The following is a 16,366-nucleotide window of genomic DNA, read 5'->3' on the forward strand; positions in this document are numbered from 1 at the left end:
AAGTATATTGGCGAGTTTTGCAAGGATATACATGTACGTGTATGTATTTTGATTAATCAATATATTTTATGTTATGTGTACCTAAAGAATGCTAATCTTGCTTTTTGGTGTAAATAATATTTTAGTAGAACAAGAGCATGTACTACATGTATCTTGTTTTTTGCTACCTTGCTTTGATTTTTGAATACTAGTATGAAGACACAATGACACGGCAAATGACACTGTAAAGACAAAAGACTGTATTGCAGTTTGATTTAAAAAGTGACGTGCCTATTTTATCAGTTTCATAATGAGGACAATCACTCTGGTCGTGGTTTCGATGGCACTCATTTTGACAAAGCATGCTGTAGTAAAAGGTTGGTGGATCAGTCAAGAAAAGGAAGACCACCAGTACCCCACAGAAACAGACAACAAGGTCAAAGAGAAGGTAGAAGAGGCGATCGACTTCGTTAAGGATGCTTTTGGAGGAGCCATAGACATGGGAAGAGCATACTTGTAAGTGTAAAACGAAATTTGTTTTAGTAATGTTAGTAGAATTTATTTGCGTACTCATGATTATCGATTGAAACTACTAGAAAAAATGAGTGTGGGACCTCTCAGGGATGCATTACGGAAAGAGCATACTGTGCTCATTAGAGAACTTCCAGACTATAAAATATTTCCCGATTTTCTGACCGAAGTCTTAGGGATGTACATGTATTTACGTTTGCGAATGTATTTTTCCCCCCAAAATCCGGAGTTATATTTTTATTAAAACTAAGCATGACTTTAGTTGATATATGTAATATTCCAGTTAGATCTATTGGAAACCCGTGGGAATTAATTGTGCTCCTTTATTAGCTGACCTGTTTTAATATTCCTTTGATGCAGAATTTATTCAAAAACTTCTTCATGAGAAGAAGAAAACTCACAAACATGTATGTGACTATATGTGCGCCTAATTTCATTCTGATCTGAATTGTGGATTTGTAAATATAGAGATAGTTTGCGAACTTTTTGATCAACCCTCGTATTCCACAATCACCTACACATGTTATGTATATCTCCCAACTTATTCGATACTCAAGAGCATGCTTTAAGTACGATGAATTTTTGAACCGAGACAGGCTACTAAGAATTAAGTTGATGTTAGAGGGATTTCAAAAAAAAACTTTTGAAATCAGCATTTTTTAAAATTCCACGGTCGTTATAATGACCTTTTTAATAAGTACAACTTATCATTGGGTCGTATTTTAACCGACATATTTCATACCAATTGTTTAGCTATTGTTTTATACTAATTTGACTACCGGTGATTCCGCTTACCTGATAAATACATAGATCTTACGGCGGGTGTGACCGGTCGACAGGGGATACTTACTCCTCATCTGATCCCATCTCAGGAATTTCCAGTGGTCCGTGTTTTATGTCCCTTTCACAGATTTGTGTTGTTTACGTTCTTACAGAGACATGAGAGAAGCTAACGTTAAGAACGCAGACAAGTACTTCCATGCACGTGGTAACTATGACGCCGCCAAAAGAGGTCCTGGGGGTGCATTGGCAGCAAAGGTCCTCAGGTTAGCAATAAAAGACATATAAGCAGTATGATAATACAATAATCAGGGCCATTTATTCGACTTACAATTAACTAAGTCCTTATTAATTCATTAACTATTTTAATCATTTTCGCGTTTCTTTATACTTAGTGATTTTAGGGAACTCTATCAGAGCAGCTTGAGTGGAGAAGGACCAGAAGACACGGCTAAGGACCAAGAAGCGAACGAATGGGGACGGAATGGAGGTGACCCAAACAAATATCGACCCAAAGGTCTACCAGATAAATATAGATAAAAACTCAAAAGAATCCTCACAACACCAGACACTGAATTTTGATGAATATGTAAATTGTTATTATAATTTCTGGAATAAATGTGGATCATAACCTTGTTTTTCATTTCCAAGGAGACATTTCAGGTGGATAAAACACAATTTAAATTCTAGTAGTCGCCCGCGTTGTGCAGTGGTTAGAGCGTCTGCTTTAGAGTCGCGAAGTAAGGAGTTGATCCTTACGTCGTGGGTTCGAATCCCACTGTGGGACGTGGAGACCGGTCCTTCGGATGAGACCGTATAAACCGAGGTCCCGTGTCTCAGTAGGTGCTGGCACGAAAAAGATCCCTCACTGCGCAATGGCCGTAAGTGCCGAGTATAGGACAAAATTTGCAGCTCTCCACCGGCAAGTGGTGGCGTCTCCATATGAGTGAAAAGTCTCGAGAGGGACGTTAAACAACATACAAACAAACAAAATCTTTGTAGTATTTTGAAATGAAGTATGAAATTAAAACTGAGTATTGAAAAAACAAAATTCTTGAACCTGCATTTAACAAGTGAATTACAAATATTATTAAAGTCTATGACAATACATTTTTGTTGCTAATATGTCAAAACTTTAATTAGGTTAAATTTATTTTCAAAAGCAATTCACACCTAAAATTTTTTTTAGTGAACTCATTCCAAAAAAATATCCTCAAAGCAGTTAAAAAAAATTTCAGTTGAAAATCGGGCAAAATAAAAAAAAATACAGCATTTCCAGCTTTATTATAACATATTCCTCAAGTGCACTGTTATAGAACTTTTTTTATTTAGACACTGGTTATTCTTTTCCATGCATGGCTTTAACCCCCCCCCCCAAAAAAAAAAAAAAAAACTTGGGGGAGATATTTACATTAATATTAAATAATCAATTAAATACTTTTCGAGGAACAGAATCAAAAATGAAATTCCCTTTGTTTTCGTTTCCAATGGTAAGTTCGGAAAAAAAGTGTCCATCTGATCCTATTTTATTTTATTTATTTATTTATTTATAATCAGTTTGATTTAATAAATCCACTATATACTTGATACAAGCAACGAGAGGTCTTCCGTCCGAATAGCCAACCTTTTATGTGATATTCTTTGCATGTGAATTTAAATTTAAATGTTCTCTTTACTACACTTAAAATACATCAGGGAACTTTAAAGAAATATCAGGATTTCAAAGATTTTTTATTCATATGAAAAAATTAAAATAGCGCAGAATTCACACAGAAAAAAAAGCCAATTTCTAAAGATGAAAACGTGAATTTAAGCTAAATAATGAAAAAAAATTCGGACGAAGTAAAGATTAAAATCAGATCGCCTGCGTGAAAATTTAATATGGAAACCACTACACCAGCACAATGCAGCAGCCATCATCGATTTTTACTTTGCTCTCATTGTCTGACGTAACGAGCTTCAGGCAGTTTAAATGTTTTTTTTTCATAGTGCGGAATTACAGGATGAAAGCTAGCCAGCCAAATTTTGTGCAAGCAGATTCACATCGGAATTTGTTACTTGAGTTTTGACAATAACTGTTACAAATGAAATAATCTGATAATGATGAAAATTATTGATATATTATTATAATTATGATAATTATTGATATATCTATTTCTTTTATTCGTTTTGCATTCAACTTTTTATTCCATGCAATTCCAAATACAGACATGTCTGTGTAATCTTTTTCTGCACTTCTATACAACTGCATTAGTCCATTTATCTAGTATGAAAGGCGGGACACGATACATTATCTTCGTCATGATCTTCGTGCATTTTCTTTGGAATGTATGTTCTATTGAATGGGTGTGGTAGCTTCAATGAAACTTAAAAAGTATGTTCTTATAGCCTGATTTTAGAATGTTTATTTATTACATTGTACATTTAACTTATCGTATATGGCAAGTAACACTGAAGCAGTGAATTCGGTAAGTTTTCCTTCATATTTCATATTCCTGTTTTACCGACAAGTGGATTATTCCGATTTGTTACACACTCATAATTCACAACAAAACATGTCTCGCCCAACGACGGTCAAGGAATATGATACCATTTATGTTCAATAGCTTGCATCTATAAAAAAAAATATTTCGTTAAACAATCGTTAAAAAAAAAATCTATTTAATTTTTGTCATTTTTGATTCATTTAATAGGAGACAAGCATGACATGCGAAAGAAACGTTATTTCGTTTGAAGTCATTATTTTGCTGTTTTATAAGTTTTATGGTCGATACATTCACCTTGTCAGCAAATAAATCCATGATAAGTCAAATGCTGACTGACATTTTTCATACTATTAGTTAGGCCATTCTTTACATACTGAATTGTCTATGGATTTTTTCGTTTTCCCCGATCATGACATGGACATGAGTTTTAGCCCCTCCAAAATATCAAAACTTCAATTATGTCCGCTTCGCTATAAATTCTGAGTTTTTAAACACATGAGCTATTATATCTACTATTTTGAAAAGTGCTGGGAGCTGGGTGTGCAATGTTGTTTTAATTTAACATTATTTCAATGTGTATTACATTTGTTCCGGGAGTTTATAGAAAGACAGCTAAATTTTACACAATTTCCGAGCATGAGGAAGTTGCTCCCAGCACTTTTCATGTTAAGGAATTTGTCTCAAAGAAAAAAGAACAAATTTTATAGCTAAAAGATACCCGTATATTGTTGAACTTTTACGATCTTTGCAACATTACATATATTTTCTAATTTTAAATCTGACACGTGACAAACGGCTTAATATGTAAGTGATGTCGCTTTGGCCGAACCCGGCAGAGAGCCGATATATACAACTGCAAATAGCACAATTCCCATTCATAAAAACTTATGCTGTTAAAAAATATTAGCACTGTATCCATTTTCTCGCGCTCTCTCACCAGCAAGGTTTTCAGCTGCGTCATACAATAGCGCATCACAGCTGCCGTAGAAGACATACTATGCCAGAAGTAGGCCGGATTCAGAAAGGGAAAATCCTGTATCGACTATATATTCGTACTAAGGCAGATACTGGGGCAGTCATGTGAGTGAAACAGCACACTCTTTGCTGTATTTGTCGATTGTGAGAAGGCTTTCGACAGCCTACACCGTGAGCCTCTTTGGAAGATCCTGCGCCACTACAGCATTCCACAGAAAGTGGTTCGCATCATCCAGTCCCTCTATGAGAATTTTGAATGCCGAGTGATACATAACATCCACATTTGCAGTGAACACCGGAGTGAAAGGAGGATGTATTCTGTCGCCTGTGTTATTCTCCTTCGCAATCGACAGGGTCATGAGGAACGTCAAACAAGGGAGAAAAGAAGGATTGAAATGGACACTGACCTCAATTCAGAGGACGTGGAATATACTTGACTTTCTATCTAACAGACACAAGATATCCAGCAGAAGACAGAGCACCTCAGTGCCATAACTGACAAAATCGGATTGAAGGTCAACGTCAAAAGGACAAAGGTCTTATGAGTAAACACTACTAACATACATCCAGTACTGATCAAGTAAGCCACCAGTGGACATTGAGGAGTTCAAATACGTGGGAAGTAAAGTATCACAATGGGCGACTGCGACAAGGAAATCAACACCACCTGGATCAGCAAGGCAAACCAAGCTTTTGCAGTGTTGTATCCAATTTGGAGATCCACAGGACTTAACGTCAAACATCCACACCAAAGTCAGGATCTTCAACAGCAATATCCTCAGTGTTCTCCTGTATGGATTAGAATGCTGAAAAACCCCTCTTTGGCAATTGAGAGAAAACTCGAAGTCTTCCAAACCAAATCCCATACATATTTTTAAGATCTTCTAGCCTAACACCGTTTCTGATGAAGAACTGCTGAATAAAACGGCGATGCAAACAATATCACAGACCACCCAAACAAGACGCTGGCGATGACTTTATCATGTTCTAAGCATGCCACCCAATCCCAATTTGCAGCCAATGGTTGCGCTTCGATTTACACCTCAGGGAAAAAGGAATATAGGCCGGCCAAAGGAACCCCTAGAACACGCATGCATACAGTACAAATGTACCTTTTCAGTCCAATTAGGGCATAATCATTTGATTTTGAATGGGGGGGGGGGGCTGGCAAAACTTTTCGAGTCAGCTTATTTATTTTCATATCATTATATCAGTCAAGGACAAATTATTTATTTTCCTATTTTCTTCTACTCTGAAAAAAAAAATGCCAAGCAAAAGAATAAAAAGCGGAAACTCTATTTCGTGGGGGAGGGGGATGCGAGGGTTAGTAGGACTAGTAAAGGACATATTATTTATTTTCTTGCCGGTTCGACGACAGATTATTTTTTTTTCAATATTTTCAAGGACAGCTTATTTATTTTCAAAATCTGCCAGCCCACCTCTCAGAATCAAGAGGTGTATGTGTAATTAAATATAGGCTTTACATTCTGCCGTTCGGTGTTAATAATACTATATGTGAATACAAAATGTATAACAGCTTAAAAATGTATTGAACTTCAATCGATAAAATTTGAACGTAAATGTGCACGTCCCTCCTCCCTCTTTACTATCTCTCTCAAATATATGTGTAGATAGTACTTACTGGGCTCCATATTCAGCAGTAATTTGTAATAAATTGCTACAATTTCAGAAAGCATGAACTGGTTTGATACGCATATAATCATGCACTACTTTTTATACGCAAATATGAAAAAAGTGAAATTTGATATGGAATAATTCAATAAAATAAACGACCTAATTTGAATTCATTACGGACTAAAATTGCATAAAAAGGACATTTTATTATGCAGTTAATATTCGATAAAAGGACGGCGGACTGTCTGTCCCTTTTTATGAACTGTTAGTCGTCGGCGATGTGTAAAAGGTTGACCGACTTTAGCATGGGAGAGAATGGATCTCGGTTACTTCTTTGGTCTGGTAACAATGTGACGTAGTATTTAAACTTGTCGACCTGGAAAGCGTCAGAACATCACGAACAGTGAAATACCTACAGTGTTTTGCAAATACCTCTAACATTCTACTAATGAAAGAATAAGACAACTTTAAGGTAGTTTATCCACTACATACCAATCACCAGACTGTATTTTGTGTCAAAAAGACCAAATTGTAGTGGAGCAGATAGTTAAAAAGAAATATTTCACTTAGTGAGACAAGCTCCAATTTTCTAATACCTAAATAGGAAATATTGTTGGTCATTCAAGTTTCAACCATTTTCGAAATCGCGGCCATGATTTTCAAAATGGTGTTATTTCTTATATTGCTTATTCAGCATTTCAATTTTTTTTTCTCAAACAATTTAATAATAATCTTTGGTATGTTCAATCAATATTTGGTTCAACATACGATTAAAGTGTTATTTTATGTATATATGAAGTAAGCATGTGCCAAAGTACGGGTTGTTATGTTTTATAGCACTCATTAGACCTAATCTTCAGAGCAGCACAGCTGCATAGAGCACTGCAAGGTAATTTCTTCCTGAATCTTTGCAGTTACTCTAACAAGTTTTTCTACATATAATCAAGTATTTCTTTGCATGAGACTGCCATTGGTGCCAAAGATGTCCCCCTGTGCGAGCCAATTCCCTTCTTTCAAATATCACTTTAAGGGTGAAGGTAAAGATTGCGAATTCCATACATGCATGTATGCTCTGCTTTCAAGACAGATCTGTTGATATACTCATAAAGAGCGGTCCCTGAGAGGAGAAATCCCATCAAGGGAACCCTGCTAAAGGTTAGGATGTCAAGAAAGGCGGACTTCATGTTAATGTTAAAAAAATTATTTTGGCCTTCTCTGACGTTGCTGTAGACTTCTATGTTGTTTTAGCATTGCGAAAGCATGTATTCATTTGCTTATTTTAGCTTAAATGTTTACGTCATTCCCCTGTTTGTTTATGATACTACCAAGAAAGGAAAATTGGCTGACCTCTTCTATATCATTTCTTTAAATGTTACATATCCCCCATTCATGGCCATGAGTCTCATTAACTTTATTTTCCAGGAATTGACATTTAGCCTCACTTTCCCCTGTTTCATTTGTTTTGTATTGTCTCTCATGTCTGTGAAAGTGTGAGATAGACGTGAAGGGTCTTTTAATAAGTTTAGGTCGTATATTCTATCACCGAAGGGAGGGGCTGAATTCATTTTGCACTTTTTTAAAGGGTTGTCTCGTTACCCAGCCGATAACTTTCAGGAATATTTTTGGTAATATGGGACAACCTTGTTTAAATCAAGTTTTTACAAGAAATGATAAGAATGCAGTTTTTGGTTTGTGCAGATTCTGATCGATCTAAATCTCTTAATACCTTGTCGATTACCTCTTTTATTCTATTTAAAAAAAAAAAAAAAACTGTCTAGAATCTTGCTTGTTTTTTTTTTTTTGTTTTTGTTTTTTTTTTTTTTTGCAGAGATTACACTTCCCCTTTTTTGGTATATGTAGTTTGACAATCAGTCCCTTCTTCCACTAATTAGGGATTTTCTCATCCTTCTCATAGTTTGTTTAACAGTCTATACATATATTCCCCTTTTTCTTGTCCTTAATGCCTCAGTTAGTATTTCGTCAATTTCTGCTGTTTTTTTTCCATATTTTAAAAAATTAAAACTTTTAGCTGTTGTCCATGCCTTCCTTCTCACTTCTTCCATCTATTTTTGCATTCAGGTCCTTCCTTAGGTAAATTGTTATTGGTATTCTAGAGTTTGGTCTGTTTAGCATTACTTGGATGTGTTTGCTCCATCTATTTAGTTGTTCCTCTAGATCTAGCTATACCAATATTTCTTTTCTTTTTGACAGGGTTGGCTTCCCAGAGTTTCAGTGATGTTATATGTCTTCAAATCTCCTTTATGGGCTGCCAGCTCAGCTTCCTAAACAAACACAGGATGGAACTCTGCCATTCAGTTAACTGAAAGGTGACTGAAAGTCCACTGAATTGTGACTGAATGGCAGAGCTCTGCCATTCAGTGACCTTTCCAGACTTTTCAGTGGCCATTCAGTTGACAGAATTGTGTAGGTTCATCCTGTGAAACTCATTAATAAAAAAAAAGTCTTTTTTCTTGCTTGCAGTTATGATCAACGTCTTCGTCTAGCTCCTGTTATTTACATGTAGTTTTGAGGTTACGTCTCTGCAATCTTGTTTTTGCATCCTTGAATTGCTCTACTTCCTTAGCTTCCTGCCAATTTTTTAGTGACATCAATTTTTTCATACATTTTTGCTAAGATTTCAACACTTGTGTTTAAAAAAATGTCTTTGCCTGTATTTTATTTATTCATCGAGTTCTTCCGTGGTTTCTAGACTTTGAATTCGATTCTCTAGTTGGATTTTTCTTCGATTCGTGTTTTTCAACATTGTACTCAATGCGCTTATCCCCCCTCTTCCTGAGTTTGCTAGACTTATTTTCAATTCGCCAAGTACTAGAAAGTGATCTGGGTTTTCGTATGCTCCTCGGTTAACTCTTACATAACTGAGGTCTTGTTTTTTTTTTTAAATCTCTGACTTATCATGACAAGATCAGTCTAGTTTTTCATACATCCATCTTGTGAATCCCATGTTTCTTTATAGATATTCATATGTTGGAACATGTATTGACGTTCCCAGATGCATTATGCAGATGCACCATGTCTTCCCATTGCCTTCTCTCTGTTATTGCTGTTCTGACAATCTTTTCATTCATGTAACACCGGCAGGTTTCGATATGTTGTTTTGGAATTTCTTCTCAAAATCGTTCTCTTGATTGATTTACAAATTAGAAACAATATATTACAGAAAAATTGCGTTATAAAACGTCATTCATCTTTTGTTTAAAAGTATACATGTAGTGGTTAAGATGTCAGAGTATGATATACATGTATATTACAGTATGTCAATCGTATTTGCGTCCGAGAAGTTAAGAAGTGCCGCGATAAATGTTTTAGCGGTTTAAAAAATGGCGGAAATCGCAATGGCCAACGATGATTGTAGAAACAGAGTTGTCTGACAGATACGTGTTCCATTTCATGCCTGTCTCAGTAAGTGAAATATTTGGAAGAAATATTGTGCCGTAGGCCGCTACATTGTTAGACATTAATAAAACCACCATATACAGAATAACGCAAGTCAGTTTTCGGAACTCTGCACAATAATCGTCATTGCTGTATTATGCCTGTATTGACTTGACTTCAATAACCGACTTTTTGTTTCATTTAGATATCTCTTTTTGCGACTTTTTGTGATAAAGCATTGAATCAAAAGTAACATACATGTAATAATTGTATTCAAATTTATTTTCAGACTATTTATTTTACATGAGTTTAAATCCAGAGAAACTCATTCTGGCCCACGTAATGCTCTCTAGATAATTTCCTCCATAGTGTGGACCAACTCTGGTATTCACAACATCTCCTTTCTTCAAATTCAAAATGGTTAATGTTGAGGAAGAGGCTCTGTCAGCGTGATCAAAGGCGTCAGCCAATCCTATGTCCTTAATAACGCCATTTTGTACTATTTCTATAATGCTGTAAGATCTATCGTACGCAACAGTCGTTGTGTGTATGACGTAAACCCCGTTCTCAGGAGCGATGAACTTTCCAGATCTAGCGTCATATCCGTTTCCAATGTTTGTTTCAACACGATCATAAACAAATATTTTTTGTTTGGATAACGTTTTGATCTTTATATTACTGGACATATATGCATAAAACGCAATTTGTGTACCTGAGAAATTAAAGGTAGCAGTATTAATCCAAAATTTACCGTCAGTTTTGTTGAATTGTACACCTGAGTTACAAAAATATTTTTGTCGAATAACATTACAAGAAAAAAAATTAACAAAAATCGAGGAAGAAATTAACATAAGCTAGCATATATTTAATAAATATACCCTGATCACAATCAGAAGATTTTTTATAATGTAAATTATAAACATAATTTTTTTCTTTGAAGATATAAGTTACCGGATGTAGATAGTTCACTTCCTTTCTTTTGTCCACAGAGACTACATATTAAGTGTTCCATCTCCTTCCGGTCACAAGACTCATTGCCATTAGCAACACAGAAAAATACAAGGAAGAAAGACAATGCTTTAAGCATATTGAATGTATAATCCTTCTGCAGCGTACAGCGGAATGAACAGAACTCCTAGTTTTTTCCTTCCCCTTATAAATCATATCTATAAAAACATGCCGCATGTTGCGTGATGAACAATGTCGTGATTTGATGAAAAATGAGAGATCGTATTTAAAATAAATGTTTTCAATAACAGCTTGTCAGTTCGCCTGTAAGTAAAAAAATATAATTTTTAACTTATTGCCATATTACTCATCGATTGCAGGCGCGGATCCAGGATTTTTTTAAGGGGGGAGGGGCTCCACCCAAGTCAAATAATTTCCAACCCAGAAATTTCTTGACAATTAAAAAAAAATCATAAAAAGAGTAAAATCCATATCCGAAACGTGAAAAACCTATTTTGTGGGTGTAGTTGTGTCCACGTTTTCTGGGGGGGGGGGGGGGCAAAGTTATTCTTTATTTGCTTCAGCAGAAATATTATATGATTTTTAAAAACGCAAATTCCAGGGGGTTCCGGACCCCCACCCGACCTTCCCTCTAGATCCGCGCATGGATTGGATGTTTGATGTCAATGAAATCAATCTTACTTAGCATATGAAACAACCAAGCAACATCACAGATATTACTAATCAATCTAAATGATTGAATACGAGTACGGCATTTGTAACGAGCAGCAATCGACAAGTGATCAGTCAAAGCCCGTTTTGCTTTCTATATGCAGTTGAGAATTGACCAGATTGAAGTAATATATAAGACCAATTTAACAAGATTGGTTACACTTTCATTAGTAAATAGATATAAGTTTGTTAGTGAAAGCTTAAAAAGCCATGTTTGATGCTCCCCATCTTCCACTAGGGAAAGCTTGATGTGTTTATCAAAAGTACTCTAATACATTGTAACTCTAAATTTTAGTAAATTTTAGAAGGCTCCTTCTTCGTAAATGAGTTTAAAAGTAAATCGTATTTGAGAGATTGATATCACAATATGATAAAGTTAAACGGGCTTTGACGGACCACAAATCGAATCAAACCCGGTATCTCCCGATCACGAATCAAACGCCCTTCCACTAGGCTACCACAACCAAATAAACAGTCAGTCATTTAAACAAAGTTTCACCCTGCAGGGCTTTTAGCTAAGGTTACAATACTATGGGCCTAGAGAGCATGCTATGTCAGAAACGTTGACATATGCAACGAACACTGAGATCACCTGATTAACGAAATGCAGAGGAAGTTAATTTGTGTAGAATTATGGCCTGCTTTTAGCTAAGCTGCATATTTTACCTATTGGGTTGGTACTTAAACTTTATGGGGTTATATATGATTACCTGTCAAAAATATAGTAAGAAACAAACAATTGATAATTGGAAGAATATCCCTGCAATCAGTCTTGGGGCAAATTATATTGTAAAGAAATGTATTACATTACCATTTCTTTAAGAATTTGGACATTAAATTACCATTACTTCAATTTCTTAAATAATGCATTACATTACCATTACTTTAGCAAAGTAATGCATTACCATTACTTTTGGAGGTTTTCAAAAATAAAAATACGAAACTTTGCAACTATTTTCATAAACATACATCCCACCCCTTCGAAACTTAACATGATGAATGATAATTCAAATTTAATTTCAAGTACCTGTATTCATTACACTGTAAATAATTTACATATCTTTTCATTATTCATAGGAAGTTCGAACTTTTCAATTGCCAATAAGATAAAAACCTGTACAATATGCACTTTTTGTGTAACTATTGATGTCATAAAGCAGTTTAACTGCCAGTTAAGTTGGAAGTACTATAATGATTTAAAAGACTTGATTTTCTTTAGTTGTTTCCATTAGTTTTAGCTGTTTGGTTATGGAAAGAGCTAACCAGTTATTGACAGTTTTGCTTTGGTAAATTTGATTGTGTTGTGAACAAGCAAACATCCAAATCCAAACATGCTGTAAGGCCTATGGAGTTTAACTGTGTCTTCAAGGCACATTACATAAGTAGCATTATAATTTGTTTTGCTGATTCTATTTAATGAAACTGTAGAGACGTTTCAGGGATATAAGTTTCAGAGGAAGAAACTTTTCTCAGCTCATGGGAATTTTACCAATTGCTTTACAGCTTCAATCAGACCGTATAAACCGAGGTCCCGTGTCGCAGTAGGTGCTGGCACGAAAAAGATCCTTCACTGCTCAATGGCCCTAAGTGCTGAGTATAGATTCTCAAGAGGGAGGTTAAACAACAATACACAAACAAAAATCAATCAGGGAAATCATTAGATGCATTGCTGTAGGAAAATAAAAAAAAAAACTAGCTTTGGACAGGAATTAAGCATTGGAAAACTTTTAGTCAGTTTCCCAAACAACTTTTTGAAAATTCAAATCACAATTTTTTTTCCAATCAGTAACATCATATCGAAGGGTTATTTTCAAACTCTTTGAACACTTTATAGTTATTCATCACGATAAGTGAAAGAAAATGCCCTTCGTATACTGGTATTATAGCCAACAGCTTCTTCAATGAAAATGGAACTAGGAAATTCTCATCTTCTGATTGGTCATCTACGAACATTTGTTGAAAATTATTCGGATACTCTGATTTGATATTAAAGGGATGCTTGAGTTCCTCATTGACAAAATCTATGTAGTCTTTGGAGTCCAGGTCTTCTAACAATCTGTTGGAATTTCGATGTACTAATTGTTCTCCTTTATTAGTCGATTTTTATTCCATAATAATAAACATGACAACAAACACAAAATGTGGGATATGAAAAATTTAACTACAAGAATAAGCTTCATAGGTTTTGTTACTGTTTTTAGATACACAGGTGATTTCTGCTCCATAGCTACATTTGTACATGTTAAAGGCTCAGCAATTCTAACTTTTATTTCTTCTATTTGGCCTTCCATTGGACACTCATGTCTCTTTTAAGTATATTCTGTCTGTGGCAATGTGTATGAGAAAAGCTTCAATATATCAAAATCAGGGCACATTTAATAAATAAACTTTTTTTATAAGACCACGTTCTAGAAAGTGAACAATAAAAAGTTACTCGGTTTTAACAAAGCTAAAGAATCCAAAAATATTCCTTTGAAACAAATAATATTGATATTTAATTCAACACCAGGAAAAAGGTATTGAAAATCAGTTCAAAACCTCATGAATCACATCCCCCCAAATGAATTTTACTTATGCGTTTGCACGCACGTGACGTCATATATTGTTTACGATATTCATAAAAATCGAGCACTGAGCTAACACTCTAGATATAAGTGTAACGGGAGGGAGAAAAACGTGAGGGACCAGACCGGGATTGGAATCTGGGCCCCCTGAATCTTCAGTCAGGTGCTCTACCAACTGAGCTATCTGGCCACTGGCGATCGACCCGTCTGAACGCCACATTCTTCCCTCCTTAAAGGTCTTCGGTCCCCGAAGACACAAACCCAGGCTCTTCCCTGGCAGGTCTTTCACCTGTCCCTTCCAGGGCATGGCACGGCACCAGATTTAACGGGAAAGGAGAAAATGGGACGAGTCAGACCGGAATTCGAATCCGGGCCCCCTGAATCTCCAGTCAGGTGCTTTACCAACTAAGCTATCTAGCCATCGGCGATCGAACCCGTCTTACCGCCACATATCAATCAAATCAATCTGACCAGGCTTTCAACATTAGAATCAGATTGTTTCTATTGAGTGAGTTTTCGACGTTACCAAACATATGGACGATACTCAAGCAGATTTTATAACAAACAGACTCTACAGTCACTTGTACATGTAATATTGGACGTCATTTATTCCAGTTTTGACGGTTATTGATAGTCCATGAGTACAAGAGAGAAATTCAGAATAATACTTTCCTCTTTTTCTATATATGTGTACTTCCGGTATAGGAACTATGCCTTCGTACGAAGAGAAATATCTGAATGAATGATTTGAGCCTATAATGATTCTGTTTTGATTTAAGGAAATGAAGTTAGAATCCGGTTTGAAAAAAGCCCTATGGCACAACTGAATAATTTAATTTTGGCCATTTACAAGGCCTGTAGCAATTATATATTTTCAGTTACTATTTAAGATGCAATATGCATATGCTAAATGAAAAAGAAAGTCTGCACTTGGGTTTTACAGACCAGGCATTTCTGCAAGATCTTTTTCTCTTGATTCCATCCTCTTTCCTGTATATGAATCACTATAGAGCTCTAGATTTGCCACTCAGAACCCAGCATTTTTTAACATATACATTTCACTTAATTGATCATCCAGCGAATCGGTTTATAATGGTCTTATTCTTTGTATATAGAATACCGTTGGTGCAAATTGCAGAACTCAGCATATGTCTTACAATGCCTGTATTGACAATTTTGAAAATTTTTTAAAGGTATAATGTACGAGGGCTGTTCAATAAATTATAACCTCGGTGTTCGGAAAGAAAAAAAAAACACTTTTCAATGATTTTGTCTTGATGACTTTCCTTAAATACTCTCCTTTAATTGAAACACATGACTGTAACTTTTTTTTATCCAATTCCTAATTGTTTTTTAAAACACATTTTTGAGTATACCCTTCGTATACTGGAATATAACATATCCTATGATTTTCTGAACTTGCTTCTTCTTTCTGAAAGGCGTTTTTTTTTTTCAAGTTTGGAAAAAAAAAACCAACTCGAAAGGTGAAAGATATGGCAAATACTGTTCGTGTGACAAAACATTAAATTTCTGTTTATCTAAAAAAAAACCTCCTTTACTATTCATGATGTGTGGGTCGGAGCGTTGTCATGAAGAAAGTTAATATAGCAGATTCCTTATTCTGGTTCCTTCCTTTCATTAACCTTTTGAATTTTTTGCGACAATTGTGCTTTCTATACTCGTTCAGAAATTGAACCGCCTTTCCGAATAAGAATCTGAACAACAAGACCACTACTATTGAAGAAAATGGCATATAAAACTTTCCTTGTGCTCTGGCAATTCTTTGCCCTTCCAAGACCTTGCTTTTTTTTTATCAAGTGCGTCTTGCTGTAAATTTTTCTTTGGGGTTAAGAGCAATGGAATCAGGTTTCATTACCTGTTAGAATTTCGGACAAACGTGGATAACTACAATTTTTCATTTTTTAAAATTGTTTGGATATTTTTACACGCTGCCGTTTTCACTCATTTGTCAAAACATAGGGTAACCATTGAGAACTTAGCTTTTTAGTGCCAAATGTTTCTTTAAAACAGTGTGAAATACCCCCCAAAATATGCTTACAAAATTTGCTTTGCGTCTTAAAGTCAATCAAACATCATCAGTAATAATTTGTTGAATTTTTGCAAACATTACAACAGTTGTTGCTAGTCCTATTTTTATCATTTTGGATCATTGAAATTCACCTGCTCATATGTCTATAAAACAAACAATGGTTGCTGTAAACATCACATATTTCAGTCAATATTTCTTTGGGATTCTTACCAAGATTTACATCAGCTTTAATGAAGCTTCTAACTTCACTCTTGTTTACTGATTCTTTATCATACATTTTTAATGTAGTG

General features: G+C 35.2%; 2 protein-coding genes across 2 annotated transcripts; one reads left to right on the forward strand and one right to left on the reverse strand.

The window, feature by feature from the left end:
• Positions 1 to 288: 288 nt before the first annotated feature.
• LOC133174672 (serum amyloid A-5 protein-like) lies at positions 289 to 1,921 on the forward strand. Its single transcript, XM_061309761.1, has 3 exons — positions 289 to 495; positions 1,446 to 1,556; positions 1,686 to 1,921. The coding sequence occupies exons 1-3, from the start codon at positions 290 to 292 to the stop codon at positions 1,828 to 1,830; spliced, it is 462 nt and encodes a 153-aa protein (XP_061165745.1). The 5' UTR covers position 289; the 3' UTR covers positions 1,831 to 1,921.
• Positions 1,922 to 10,043: 8,122 nt separating this feature from the next.
• On the reverse strand, positions 10,044 to 10,881 carry LOC133174674 (cerebellin-1-like). The gene is made up of 2 exons (XM_061309764.1): positions 10,734 to 10,881; positions 10,044 to 10,494 (listed from the first exon to the last, which is right to left on the reverse strand). The coding sequence occupies exons 1-2, from the start codon at positions 10,867 to 10,869 to the stop codon at positions 10,082 to 10,084; spliced, it is 549 nt and encodes a 182-aa protein (XP_061165748.1). The 5' UTR covers positions 10,870 to 10,881; the 3' UTR covers positions 10,044 to 10,081.
• Between the last annotated feature and the right edge of the window lie 5,485 nt (positions 10,882 to 16,366).

Source organism: Saccostrea echinata, unplaced genomic scaffold (genome assembly GCF_033153115.1).
Source record: "Saccostrea echinata isolate AGI-Se365-2 ecotype Australia unplaced genomic scaffold, CSIRO_AGI_Sech_v1 ptg000058l, whole genome shotgun sequence".
Classification (NCBI taxonomy): domain Eukaryota; kingdom Metazoa; phylum Mollusca; class Bivalvia; order Ostreida; family Ostreidae; genus Saccostrea; species Saccostrea echinata.